This window comes from Sciurus carolinensis, chromosome 2 (assembly GCF_902686445.1).
Source record: "Sciurus carolinensis chromosome 2, mSciCar1.2, whole genome shotgun sequence".
Lineage (NCBI taxonomy): Eukaryota > Metazoa > Chordata > Mammalia > Rodentia > Sciuridae > Sciurus > Sciurus carolinensis.
This window is the reverse complement of record NC_062214.1, coordinates 151,719,586-151,731,984: the sequence shown is the minus strand read 5'-3', so window position 1 is coordinate 151,731,984 and position 12,399 is coordinate 151,719,586. Positions and strand designations below refer to the sequence as shown.

Below are 12,399 nucleotides of genomic sequence, written 5' to 3'. Positions count from 1 at the left end.
GAATTGGCTTATTTCAGTTAGCATGATATTTTCTAGTTCCATCCATTTACCTGCAAATGTCAAATAGTTTTTTCAATCCAGATTGTACCCATTGTAAATTGATCCTGCTAGAGTCTAAATACCATTCCACCACAACTGCCAGTGTGATCTGGATATTCCCTTAGCCTCTCTGGATCTCAGTTTTCTCATCTGTAAAACTAGGAACTTAGAGCAAATGACCTCCAAATTCTTTAAAATTACTGCGGAAAGCTGTTAACTATTTCAGAGAATACTATGAAAAGGCATTAGATACCTCCTGCCTCCTCCAAGGGTCTTTGTGAGTCTTAAAGTTCTGCCTATGATACCAAATGTTCAATACTAGTGACAAAGGATCATATAAGGAAAAGAATATGGCTCACTGAGCATCTGGGCCTCACCAAAAATAATTAAGTTAAAAGAACATTAATTTCCAGAACAAAAGCCTAAAGGTAGGTCAATCATACCTGACCAAATTTGGGTAAATTTTGCAAAAGGAGAATCATAATGATAGGTTTCACAGCCCAAAGAGAGACTTTTGTTCCTTTTAGTTTTGACAACATACATGATATCCCAAGAAATTTCCTGAATTTTTCCATAGGATTGAATTGAATCCAGATTCTATTTTTGTTCTACGAGTATGCTTAGCAGTCCTACATTCTGAGGAACAGTTGAGTCCTTTGGAATCTTGGATATCTAATTGAAATATAGGAATTCTCATTTCTCTTAATGATAGTTCTTTATAAATAATGCCTTGGTGCTCTAAATTAGAGTGATGAAGTACACAATCATCCTAGGCATAGCAAGGGCTGTTTCATTCTTTTAAAAGGAGGTTTTCAAAACAGATTTGTTTCTCACTGCTCAACTGCAATTAATGCCACACTTAAGAAAGCTTAAAATACCACCTTTTGTTATAAATTATGTACCACTTGGACATAAATTGTGACTTCGGTTGCTGATTAGATCATTGAAGAAAGCTCAGCCTCCTTCTTCATTCATTTCTTTTGTCTCTTAAAATCTTTCCAACAAAAGGAAATTATTTTACAGCTGACTTATAATTGAACTGAAACTCATCTTTAACACCACTTGTGTAATTTTTAGTGGCATATCTTGCTTAACCATGCTCTGAAATACAGCCATTGTGTTGAACCAGGGCGCAAGGGCTGCTTGGTTATGAAGCTGTTCACTGTCAGACAGGACACCATGGGGCTTCCATCAGAACACAGAGAAACCTGAATTAGCACATGCCAACATAAGAAACCTCTGTCAGTTTGCTTTTCTTCTTTGAGTCCCAAAGATGATCCCTTAAAGATTGTACTTTACATTTTCATATTATTCTACACCTGTAGAAATCTCTCCTACTCCATACATGTTGGAATTGGTCTAGAAATGCCACCCCTAGAAGTAATAAAACCAATCAATAATAAATGACACAGAGTTTCTAGATTATTTTTCTTATAGTCACTTTTGCCAGCTTCATGTATATCAGCTGCTCAATGCTAATACAATGTCTAGCACATGATATGTGCTCAATAAGTGTCAGCTAATGGACAATTAAAAGAACTATCCAAGCCGGGCTCAGTGGCACATGCCTGTTATCCCAGCAACTTGGGAGTCTGAAGCAGGAGAATCACAAATTCAGGGCCATCCTCAATAATTTAGTGAGGCCTTAACTAACTTAGTGAAAGTAAAAAATAAAAAGTAAAATAAAATGAAAATAAAAATAAAAAGTAAAAAAGTGCTGCGGATGAGCTCAGTAGTAAAGCATCCCTGGGTTCAAGCCCCAATATAATCAATCAACCAATAAGTAAATAGGAGAACGAACCATACAGGGAGCCAGAGTACACCATCTAGACATTCTTTTTTCTCCTTGAACTCAAATCCAGTAAAGAGTACACATGATCCCCCAGTTGATTTTTATTTCTGTAATTCTTGAATGCTTCTTTCAAGCAGAGGCCTCTGCCTTTAACTAGGTCCCTGCTCTAGAATCCAATCAACCCCAGGTGAGAAGGGAAAGAAGTCTAGGGAACAGCTAGAGGAAAATGATGGTCATTGTCAGGGTAGAGAAAAGCACTTCTTGACACATTTTCCTTGTGAACACAGTCCCATCTTAGCGTTATCGATATGCATGGAATCTCCACATTCTGTCACTGGCATGCTGGTTTCCACTCTTCTTTCCCACTAAACTGCTTTCACTCAGCACAGCTCTTCACCAGGCAGGATCACTGCACATAATAATGAGGCATTAGCAATCTGTTAGGGAGCTACTTGGCTTTCTCTAGAGATCTACAAGTTAAAAATGAATCATCATCATCATCCTGGACATTAGCTGTGACCTGAAACATAGCTTCATATTCTGCAAAAAATAACCCCTTTCCTCTTTGTCTTTGCGAATAGAATATTAATGACTAAGAAACCTTCTCCATATCTCACTAGTTGTGTTTTGAAGGGAAAGTGAGAATGTGGGATATACATTCTCCTTGCATCCCATGGGGATAACAGAATACACACTTGAGTAGTTATGTATATGTTAAATGTGAGTTAAATGTGATTTGGCTAAACCAGGTTGTGGCAATACTGTTCTCAACATTTTCATGTTGTCTTTGGTTCATGCCTTTCAACATGTTCAGAGTGGTATGACCAGCAGCGTCAAGGATCTGAAATCCATATATAGAAGTATAGTTGGAAATAAACTCTGATTAGCCCAGAAAAGGGAAATTTCAAAGAGGATTGGTTACTTGCCTCAAATACTTGAAGAACTCATAATCTGCTCCATATGGCCCCAGATGATAATACTACAACTGGGGGGCAGAGTATCCACCCAATACAAGCATTAACTACAGATTAGAGAGAGTTGGCTGGAGGTGATATTTCTCATCCCAGGGCACTTCAAAGGAAGCATGATGGTTCCTTCTCAAATATTGAGATAAGTGTCTTTCTGAGACTTCTGTGATCAAAGATAACATGAAGTGGCATGTGTGACCTGAAGGCATCTGACCAAACACTTCCACCATGTGCCCACGACCATGAGAAAGGGTGAGAAGGGAGACTTGCCTGTCTAGTCTGTCTAGAATCAGGTGGAAAGTGTTCTGTCTCTTCTAATTTATTTGGGAAGTTCTCATGGCAAGGCAGGATAATGATGGTGATGATGATGATGATGATGATGATGATATAGAAGCAGTTTATAAGAAATGGGTAAGAATAATGATGTCAAGAATGGGAGGCCCTAGGTGAGGAGAACAAAAAAACTCAAAAACAAAAGTGGAATGTTTGGATAACCATGGATATTATATGTTTGCCTGAGTGGAGGGCAGAGTCCAAAAGTAAGAGGAGTCAAGGAAAATTGGGTCATCAATAAACAATGGATCCACAAAAAAGGATAAGATAATAATCATTTGAGTGTCAAGTTATTAATCCCAGGACTAGCCATAACTACCTTCAACCCCCACCCTACAAAGTGGTGCCCTCGCCAACCCTTAAGTTCTTCTTCCTGGTGCTGAGAGTAGCAAAGGTGAGTACAACTCAGGATGGGTTTGATATGCTTCCCCAATTCTGGATTCTGTAACCAGTTTGTCATGGGTTTACAGATAATTGCTCGGGATTTGAAATTCTTCAGAATTTATCTTACCACATATGCCTTTTCCCTTAATTTTGAAAGCAACAAATATTTTCAATACAATGAATTGAGAATCATAGCTGTTAAAGATTCATTTTTAAGCAAATTCTTTTTAATAAAAAATCTTTTATTGACAGAAATATAGCTGTAAAGGCTCTATCTCATTGAAAGCCCATGTCTGTTGGTAGTGCTATGTTAGTTCAAATCGTTCTCATTAAACCGACACTAATTTCCCCTATAAGTTGATTATAACAAAACTGATTTTTACAAATAATATCTTTTGATGTATCATATGTGAACAAAGGATTCTATATGCCCAATCATCCAAACTATACAAAGTCTAGGTAGAAGTTTTATTATTGGAAACATAAAGCTTTAACTCCATAAATAGCAATTCCTTTTCTCTGAGATCTGATTTATACTTAGAAAAAAAAATCTTCCCCCAAGGATAATTCTAAAGTATGGAAAGCTAACTTTAATATTGTGAGTTCAAAAATGAAAATGAAGCTGCTTCTTGGCAGTATTAGAACTTGCCAACACCCTTGTTCTGAGCTCCTCAAATAGGATCACGTTCGTCACACACACACACACTGCAGTTATTTTTGCCTAAACATGCACACAGTAGCATTTTGACAGAAGAAGGGTGTGGAGTGTGCCCAAAGAAGAGCTGCTAACAGACTCAAGTCAGAAAATCATTCCCAGTAACACCTGATGGACACCAAAACAAAATTAGTTTTTCAAAAGATGAAAGTGTCCTTGGGGTTTTGGACATAGTGTGTAACTTTCATGTCCCGAATAGTTCCTGAATTTTTGCTATTATAGTGAGTTTTAGAACCTTCCAAATGGTGGATGATCTATTTCTGACCGTCCACAGCACTGCATAGAGAGCTGTTTGACAAGCAAAAGGAGTGATGTTAATAATTTAGAGAAACTAACACGCAACCATCTAAAATCAGACCAAGTAATTGATTAAGTTCTTAGTCTGATATAATAATCTTCAATGCCAGACATGACTGTTTGAAAAGAAACAGACACTTTACACCAATGCACCTCCCCCTGCCCATAGGCTGTTTATAATTAAAGAACCAGAGAATGTCAATAATGTCCCCTAGGGTCTGATCAGAATTCAGAAGCAAAGGGTAAGGCTCTTTCCCAGATTACTTGTTGAACCCTCTCTCATGTCATTCATCCAGAAATGGGTAAAGACACATTAGCAGAGAAAAGGGGAAGTATAAAACGGTTTGTAAAACTTATTATCTCCCAAATTAGAAACACTTCAAGAGATTATTAATGAATACACAGCAATTTGTGGGGTAGCTGACGCTGGTAAAGTATTAATCTCTTCTTGGTCATCAATGGGCAAAATTTAACTCTGAAGTTTCTGAATTCAACCCTAAAAATATTTAAATTAAAGGAAACCTTCCAAAATACTTTTTCTACCACCAAAAATTGTGGAAAATGAAAATAATTGTCAGTGATGTTAGAGAGCCTTGGGCCTGGATCTTGGGTCCTGACCTGCTGAGAATTTCCTGCCAGCCCCCAGATACCTTGGCTTTGTTAATGCCTGCATGTGGTGCCCTGCAGGACAGATGAGGCTTGTATGAATGCATTGTTAAGGCAGGTCTTGGGGAACCTCAGGTGGCAGATTTCTGATCTCTAGTTTGCATTGATCTTACATTTAGACACAGACTCAGAAGAACAGACCCTCCCTTTTCCAGTGCCTTCGGAAAGATTGCCGCTCCGTAGAATGAGTCCTTTCTCCTCCACCCTTAATCTTCAACCCAGCTTCCCCGGGAGATCCTACTTTGATTTCAGATCCTCACCCCACCAGCTGAGCTTGCATTCTTCTTTACAGTCTCTCAATACATCGGGTGAGCTGAGCTGTCAGACCTTTCCTCTTGATCTCTGTGCCTTGAAGGCATCTCTGAAATACCTGTTTTGTTCTTGCCATTCATGTGCGTGGTGAGGGGGATGAGCTAGTCTCTGTGTCTGTGGCCTGCTTCCAGTGTGAGGATCATTTGGATGATGGAGCTTTGTGGCGTTCTTGTTTGTGTGGTGAAAGGACCAGCCATGGAGCTGTGATCCGTGTGTGATGACATTGGAAAGTGATGAGTGAAGTTGTTCTTTTTTGCACAAGCTGGTACCACCATGGATAACTCGCTGTCATCACATGCAGTGGCATAGCACGGCACAGGCTCTGGCTGAGTGGAGGCCGCAATAGTAGCTGGGAGGTTTGCAACCTTTCTGTATCCAGGAAACCAGCTGTGTCTGGGAGACTGGATCAGTGCATCCAGCCTGGAGTGGTCTGATTAAACATAGACTCAAGAGATCTTTATTGACAAAATCAAATAAAAAGTGAAAACATGCCCACAGCCAAATGAATCCTACAAAGCAGGCAAACCAGAGCGCAGAGAATGGAAGTATTTTCTGCAGAAGCCTGTATTCACTGGCAAGACAGCGGGCTCATGGCTGTTTCCCTAGCAAAGGGCAGGGACCACCTCTGACTGAATTAGAAACCTGTAACTCCTAATGCCCAATACCCAAAGACTCAAAGTAATTCAAAAGTGCAGCCTCTGGGGAGTTTCCCTGGTTGTGACAGGGCCTGTGGTTGATTTCAGGGAAGCTAGACTTGTGTTACTTTGCAGTGAGCTACGTCTAGCAAATAGAATCTTAAAATATCTACAATGCAGACCTATTTGATCTCTTCAGGACTATATTGTAATCATGGATACACATGATGCACATTTCACATTTCCAAAGGTTTCTTTTGGCTTTTGTTTTATTCTTTTGGCTCATCCCACATCCTGGAATGAAGAAGGCCACAGCATGACAGTGCAAAAAGGATGCAGGGACTTCAAGCTCTCTTGAAAATGACATTTTTCTTTGTGCTTTTGCGTTTCTTATTGTTTTTCTGTGCACTACTGGCTTTCCAACATGCTTTGTTATGGAACTCTCTTCACTTGTGTCTAATGTACTGAAATATTGTTATAGTCTTTGTAATGTATATTGTCTCAAGAATAAAATGAAATGTGGGTTTGGGGATATTTGACAGGTATATTTAGCAGCATTGTTCTAGTTGTACTGTGGAATCTTGAATGTATGTGTTTCAAGTAGTGTAAAAAGATTTCAGAATGTTCGTTTCCAAAAAAGATTTGCACGAGGCATGATTCATTTAAAAATTGATAAAGCCCTGATCAGATTCTACAAGTTGATTTCCAAAGCTGGAAATAAAATTCAGTTTTAAAACTCTGAATGTTCCATACTCACTGTGCTCTAATCCAGGAGTAGGAATCCAAGTAACAGTCAGTGGAAACCAAACATAAAGTCCAGCCTGAGTGAAATTAGCTAACCCAAAGTAAGGTCATAATCTTTACATTTTGTTTTTAATTCAGTCCTCTTTTTATAGTGAGTATATTTTCTAATTATTGTAAATTTTTTCAAGTCAGTGAATTATCCTTTAGTTGTTTTAGAAAGTGGCATGTAAGGACTTAACAAATCAGGAAAAAAAAATGACTTGATACTTTATCGCCTAGTGCTCATCAGGACTGCATTTTCTAAGCTGGGGCTGTAGCTCAGCGGGAGAGCACTTGCCTAACATGTATGGGGCACTGGGTTTGATCCTCAGCATCACATAAAAATAAATTAATTAAATAAAGGCATTGTGTCCATTTACAACTAAGAAAAAATTTTTTTTTAAAAAACTGCATTTTCAGGCTGGGGAGATAGCTCAGTTGGTAGAGTGCGTGCCTCGCAAGCACAAGGCCCTGGGTTCAATCCCCAGCACTGCAACAAACAAACAAACAAACAAAAAAAAAAAAACTGCATTTTCTAAAGTAGTTCCTAATACCACTGGAAATTATAAGTCACACACCTTTGAACATTTTAAGACTAGACACCTTCCTCCATCTCCATGCAGCTTCTCATAGTGTGGGGTCTGCAAACCTTCGTGAAGGGGACAGTGACTCTACTGTATCTCTGAGACCATTCCCACTCCCAGCATCCCCACTCCTCTCCCTCAATGACTGATGTAACAAAACAATCTACAAAGAAGAGGCAATTTTTGTTTTTAAAACATTCAGTTCACGTCGTTATTAATTATCAGATGCATCAACATATGGGTTACATTGCACATTTAGTTACATATATACCATTTAACTTAGACCCAAGTCAAAAGACTTTTTGGCATATCCAGAGTTAAAAATGCACAAAATAATCCTAAAGAGTCAGTAATTTCTGCATTTTGATTGGGCAATTTTTTCTCATTTTTAACAGTCAACTTTCTTAGTATAAAAATTCAGTGGACAAGATTGAACTTGAAAGATGATGAAAATTTAAGCTCCAGGATTTAGAATCAATTGGAAATGAACTTATTAAAAGGTAAAAAGATGTACTTTTCATTTGGAAAGAGCTGAGAAGCAGTTTTTACCCAGCAAAGACAATGAACATAAAAAGGGCTTGTTTTTTCATGAATCAGGCCTCTGGTGACTATATGCAGTTGGTGCTTTTTATATGTATGCAAATATTTTTTATCAACCTGGCTGTCGTTTCATAGCTTTGATGTGTAGTATCTCTTTATAGGATGCAATTTTGAGACACAGTCTGCACCTTACTCTCAATTAGGCAAGTATACTTATTGTAATTGTTATCTTTGACTTATGTGACCGGTATGCTCAATTTCCTTCACAAAATAAATGGCAGCAGCTTATTTTATGTCAATAAAACTGTCTAATTGTCATTCTCACCCCTTTATAAGTTTCTTGGATTCTTAGCAAAATGGAAAAAGTATCCGTATTTTTAATGTTGTACCTCCAAGCTTACTTTCCCGCCTTATGCATCAATGCAAAGCACTCTTTATGAGCATTTAATGTGGGTACAACAAGTCAAACCAGCTGTTGTAGTGTGTGTAACCTTTTCAGTGGAGCCCTTTTGTGGTATTAGTCTGTCAAAAGAGACATGTTTTCTTATGAATGTCAATTTTGCTTCCTATTTCTCTCCCCCATGCCTTTCATTGGAATGACAACAGTTGACATTAAAAAGCTGTTGGCAGGTATGGAATAACCTTGTTCTATTACCAGTAGCAAAGACTGAAATGCATGTGAGGTGGCTCACAGGTTCAATAAGTCAGCGATTTCATCTCTCCGGAGTGTGTTATTTGTAGGCAGCATTTAGAACTTGGGGCACAGCAGTGTGTACAAAGATGTCATTCTATTTGTGCCTAATGTCCAAACTACCTACTGCTCCAGCAAAATAGAGTACATATTAGTTTTAGGAGTAGTACATTTTTCAGTTAGGAAGGAAGAAACCTGTCCTACATCCAAGTCACAATCATTCGTGGAAATTAGTTTATGTTGCTTATAGCTTCACAGCTTGTGAGCGGGCAGGAGAACCAAGGAAATTTTCAAAACAACTAGACGTTAGCACTTCTGCCTAAGGGCTATTTCCTGATTTCACTCAGTGTGTTTTATCCCTCCTCCATCCAGGACTCTAGATCTAGCCTCCCCGCCTCAGGGGTTACACAGGCACCTTAGTGCATCCCCTCTCCCTTTATGTCTCTGGTGCACTGTTCTGCCAGTCACCAGGGGAAGGGACTTGCACCTTCCAAACTCGATGCTACTTCACTCCCGGATCACCTGGTTGGGAGTGCAGTCTGCGCCAGGTAACCCCTGCTGAATCGGTCGTGTGTCCTCCGTCTGCTTCTGGTGCAGAGTACCAACTCCCAGGATGTGCCCCTGTCTGCTCACTTACAGCCCCTCTGGCCCCGGACACCTCCTTCCTGCATGGCAGCATGAAAACTTGACACGATGCTCCTCACCCGCCCAGGGGTGTGTTACAGTGCAGAGCCTGTTGGGTCTGCCTTAATAACCCAATTCCTTCTGTTGTTCTCAGTGGCCTGGTTTGCTTTCGACCCTGGCTCTGCACACTCGGACATCATCTTCTCCAATGACAACCTGACGGTGACCTGCAGTAGCTATGATGACCGGGTGGTCCTGGGGAAGACTGGCTTCTCTAAGGGAGTTCACTACTGGGAGCTAACGATAGATCGCTATGACAACCACCCCGACCCTGCCTTTGGTGTAGCCCGCATGGATGTGATGAAGGATGTGATGTTAGGAAAAGACGACAAAGCTTGGGCAATGTATGTGGACAATAACCGGAGCTGGTTCATGCACAACAACTCGCACACCAACAGGTACCCTGCAGCCCCAAACCAAGCCTTCTTCACGTTGGCTTCTGGTCACTGATGAGAACCCTGGTCCAAAGACCTGTTATATAGGCAACATTAAGGGGCAGTAGTTTTCATTAAGTCACAGAAGTGATCCATTACTCTAAGCTGCGTCCATCCTGCTAGTGGACTTTTTGCACAATAACAGATACATGTGCACTTTTCTTGACCCTTCATTGCTATGTTCCACCCTGGACTAGGAACTAGATTCCCCAGGGAAATCCATTATAGAAAAACAATGCAGGATTCTAAAAGCCAGGCCTATGACCAGAAAAGTGCTTCCAGACAAAGTACTATTTGCTTTTCCCTACGTGGGTTTGCAAATCCTCCAAATTAGTAAAAAAAAAAAAAAAAAAAATCATACAGGAGTCTTCTGAAGATTAAGTGAGACCTATTAAAAAATGCCTAATGGTGGAGGTACCTGAAAATAAAAGCCATTGTTCTTATTATTATTACCAACACTACTGCCCCAAATAGAAGCCATGCATTGAACTAAATCTTTTTGATGTCAATTTGGGTAGCTTTGTTCTAGAACTCTCTTATTATTGTATAAATTCAGAGCACCCAATTGCTAAAGAAGGAGAAGGTAGTAAGCTCCTTAAGGTTTTCCTTTATCACCAAAATACAGATAACTATAATGTAACACAAATTATGATTTTCTCTTGGATTTCCTTTTTCATTTGTTTGTGTTCTTTTCAAATGTAGTTTTTCAAAAATTCTAAGGCTGAAAAGTTGTCTTTCATGAACACTGGTCCACCTTATTCTTAAAGATTCCTGAAGACACACTCTCACTGGTGTCTCTGAAAAAAATGAAAAAATCCAATTGCTTTTCAAAGGAAAATAAGACCAGGTAGTGGCAGGATGACCAGTCTCCCCCATTTCAGCTTTTCCTGTGTGTGCATCACTGACCCTTCTAGCCAGTAGATTCCTAGGGCCTCTTGTTCCCTGGGATATTTTCAATGTATCTCCATTCAGGTATATATTTTTCCACTACCTCTTGAAATGAGCACACACACCATTTCAACTTGATATCAAATCCTACTGGATGTATGTAAGCAATTATCTTCAGTAATTTACCTTTTAGAGAACTCTAATGCTAGATTCTTGATGCTATTACCTATGTACCATGCTTAGTATCTTTATTTCAAAGTGAAAGACTGAATAAGAACACAACCAACACACTATGCAGAGAAACACATTCTGAACACATGTGCCTGCATGCAAACTGCATGTCACTTGTGCTGTCTTTGCTAAACCTGTGAATAACAAGATGTAGTTTGTAAACCTGTCTTTTAATGACTATGTACAGTCTGTATTCTGCATGCAAGAGGAAATGAATGATGCTTTTAAATTTCTGTGCTCTGCTGAGATGAAGATGAATTTCAGTATTGCTAGGTTTCAGACAGGAAGGGAAGACAAATGTGATCATCCCTGTTTAATGGCATTTGATGAAACCATCAATTGAAGCATAAGACACAATTCTTTGTAAAATGACATTTGTATGCGGATTCCATAAAATCACTACATTTCCTCTAGTATAATTACCTCACTTTACATGGAAGAATCTTCTTCAATGTTGTCATTTTTCAGAGACCCTATAACTTCTTAATTCAAATTCCGCATGCCAAAAAATTATCATCTTTCTGGAATGAGTTTTACTATTTAATGGGAAGCATAAGGCCCCAAATTCAATTTCCCATGCATATATTTTAGGTTCAACCTAAGTGCTTCTTTATTTTGACTTTCAAATTAAATCATTTCATATTTAATGATGTTTAATTTCCAAAATTTGTGCAAAGTATGCAATATAGCCAGAGTCTGAGCTCTGGCAGACCAAAGGCTATTGTTTTGTAGTCCCTGGTTTTCTACTGGTGCAGCCCAGTGGTAGAGACCCTGATGAACATGTTCACTCTCAGCGATGCAGAGCAATCCAGAGCAACCTACATACTCCCAGCAGGATCCAATACCTCCCACAAGGGAGTGGACATTGGTGGGAGGCAAAATGATCTTACTCTTTATAAAGCACAGATATACATTCAGAACATCGATAGATATACAGTATATCTGTGGTATTTAAATTGTATGCGAAAGGGGGTGCTTACAGGAAAAAAATGCTTTGAAAAGATGGGGGGAAGGGAGGCAAAACTTTTAAACAGGTTGCTCTGTTTTGTATGGTTTAACCATACAAAAAGGGGCGTTTTTAAAATGACAAAAGCAAGTGAAACCCCACTTCTTTCTTTGCCCACAGAACTGAGGGAGGGATCACAAAAGGGGCCACCATTGGTGTCCTCCTCGACTTAAATAGAAAGACCTTGACATTTTTTATCAACGATGAACAGCAGGGCCCCATAGCATTTGAGAACGTGGAGGGCCTGTTCTTCCCTGCCGTCAGCCTGAACAGAAATGTGCAGGTAAGCCCCAAGACACTCTGGTGTAACAGATTCTTCTGGTTTCAGAGGCTGTACCTGGGATCAAATCAGATACCCAGAGCACAGAGCACAGGCATGGAGGAAGGGGGAGAGAAGGATTAGTGTGGACCACTAGT

The 12,399-nt window shown here is 39.5% G+C and overlaps 1 protein-coding gene and 1 non-coding gene across 8 annotated transcripts in view; both read left to right on the top strand.

The window, feature by feature from the left end:
- Positions 1 to 12,399, top strand: part of Trim9 (tripartite motif containing 9) — a 96,667-nt gene that overhangs the window by 80,859 nt on the left and 3,409 nt on the right. The window contains exons 8-12 of one of the 7 annotated variants that reach the window (XM_047539023.1): positions 5,314 to 5,502; positions 8,210 to 8,251; positions 8,655 to 8,678; positions 9,518 to 9,767; positions 12,103 to 12,265. In XM_047539023.1, the coding sequence (XP_047394979.1) occupies positions 5,314 to 5,502; positions 8,210 to 8,251; positions 8,655 to 8,678; positions 9,518 to 9,767; positions 12,103 to 12,265 (668 nt within the window). Of the gene's footprint in view, positions 1 to 5,313; positions 5,503 to 8,209; positions 8,252 to 8,654; positions 8,679 to 9,517; positions 9,822 to 12,102; positions 12,266 to 12,399 lie in introns of all 7 variants that reach the window. The other 6 variants (XM_047539022.1, XM_047539026.1, XM_047539024.1 and 3 more) reach the window with 6 other exon arrangements.
- Trnaa-cgc (transfer RNA alanine (anticodon CGC)) lies at positions 7,351 to 7,422 on the top strand. Its single transcript has one exon. It is a non-coding gene; the product is annotated as a tRNA-Ala (tRNA).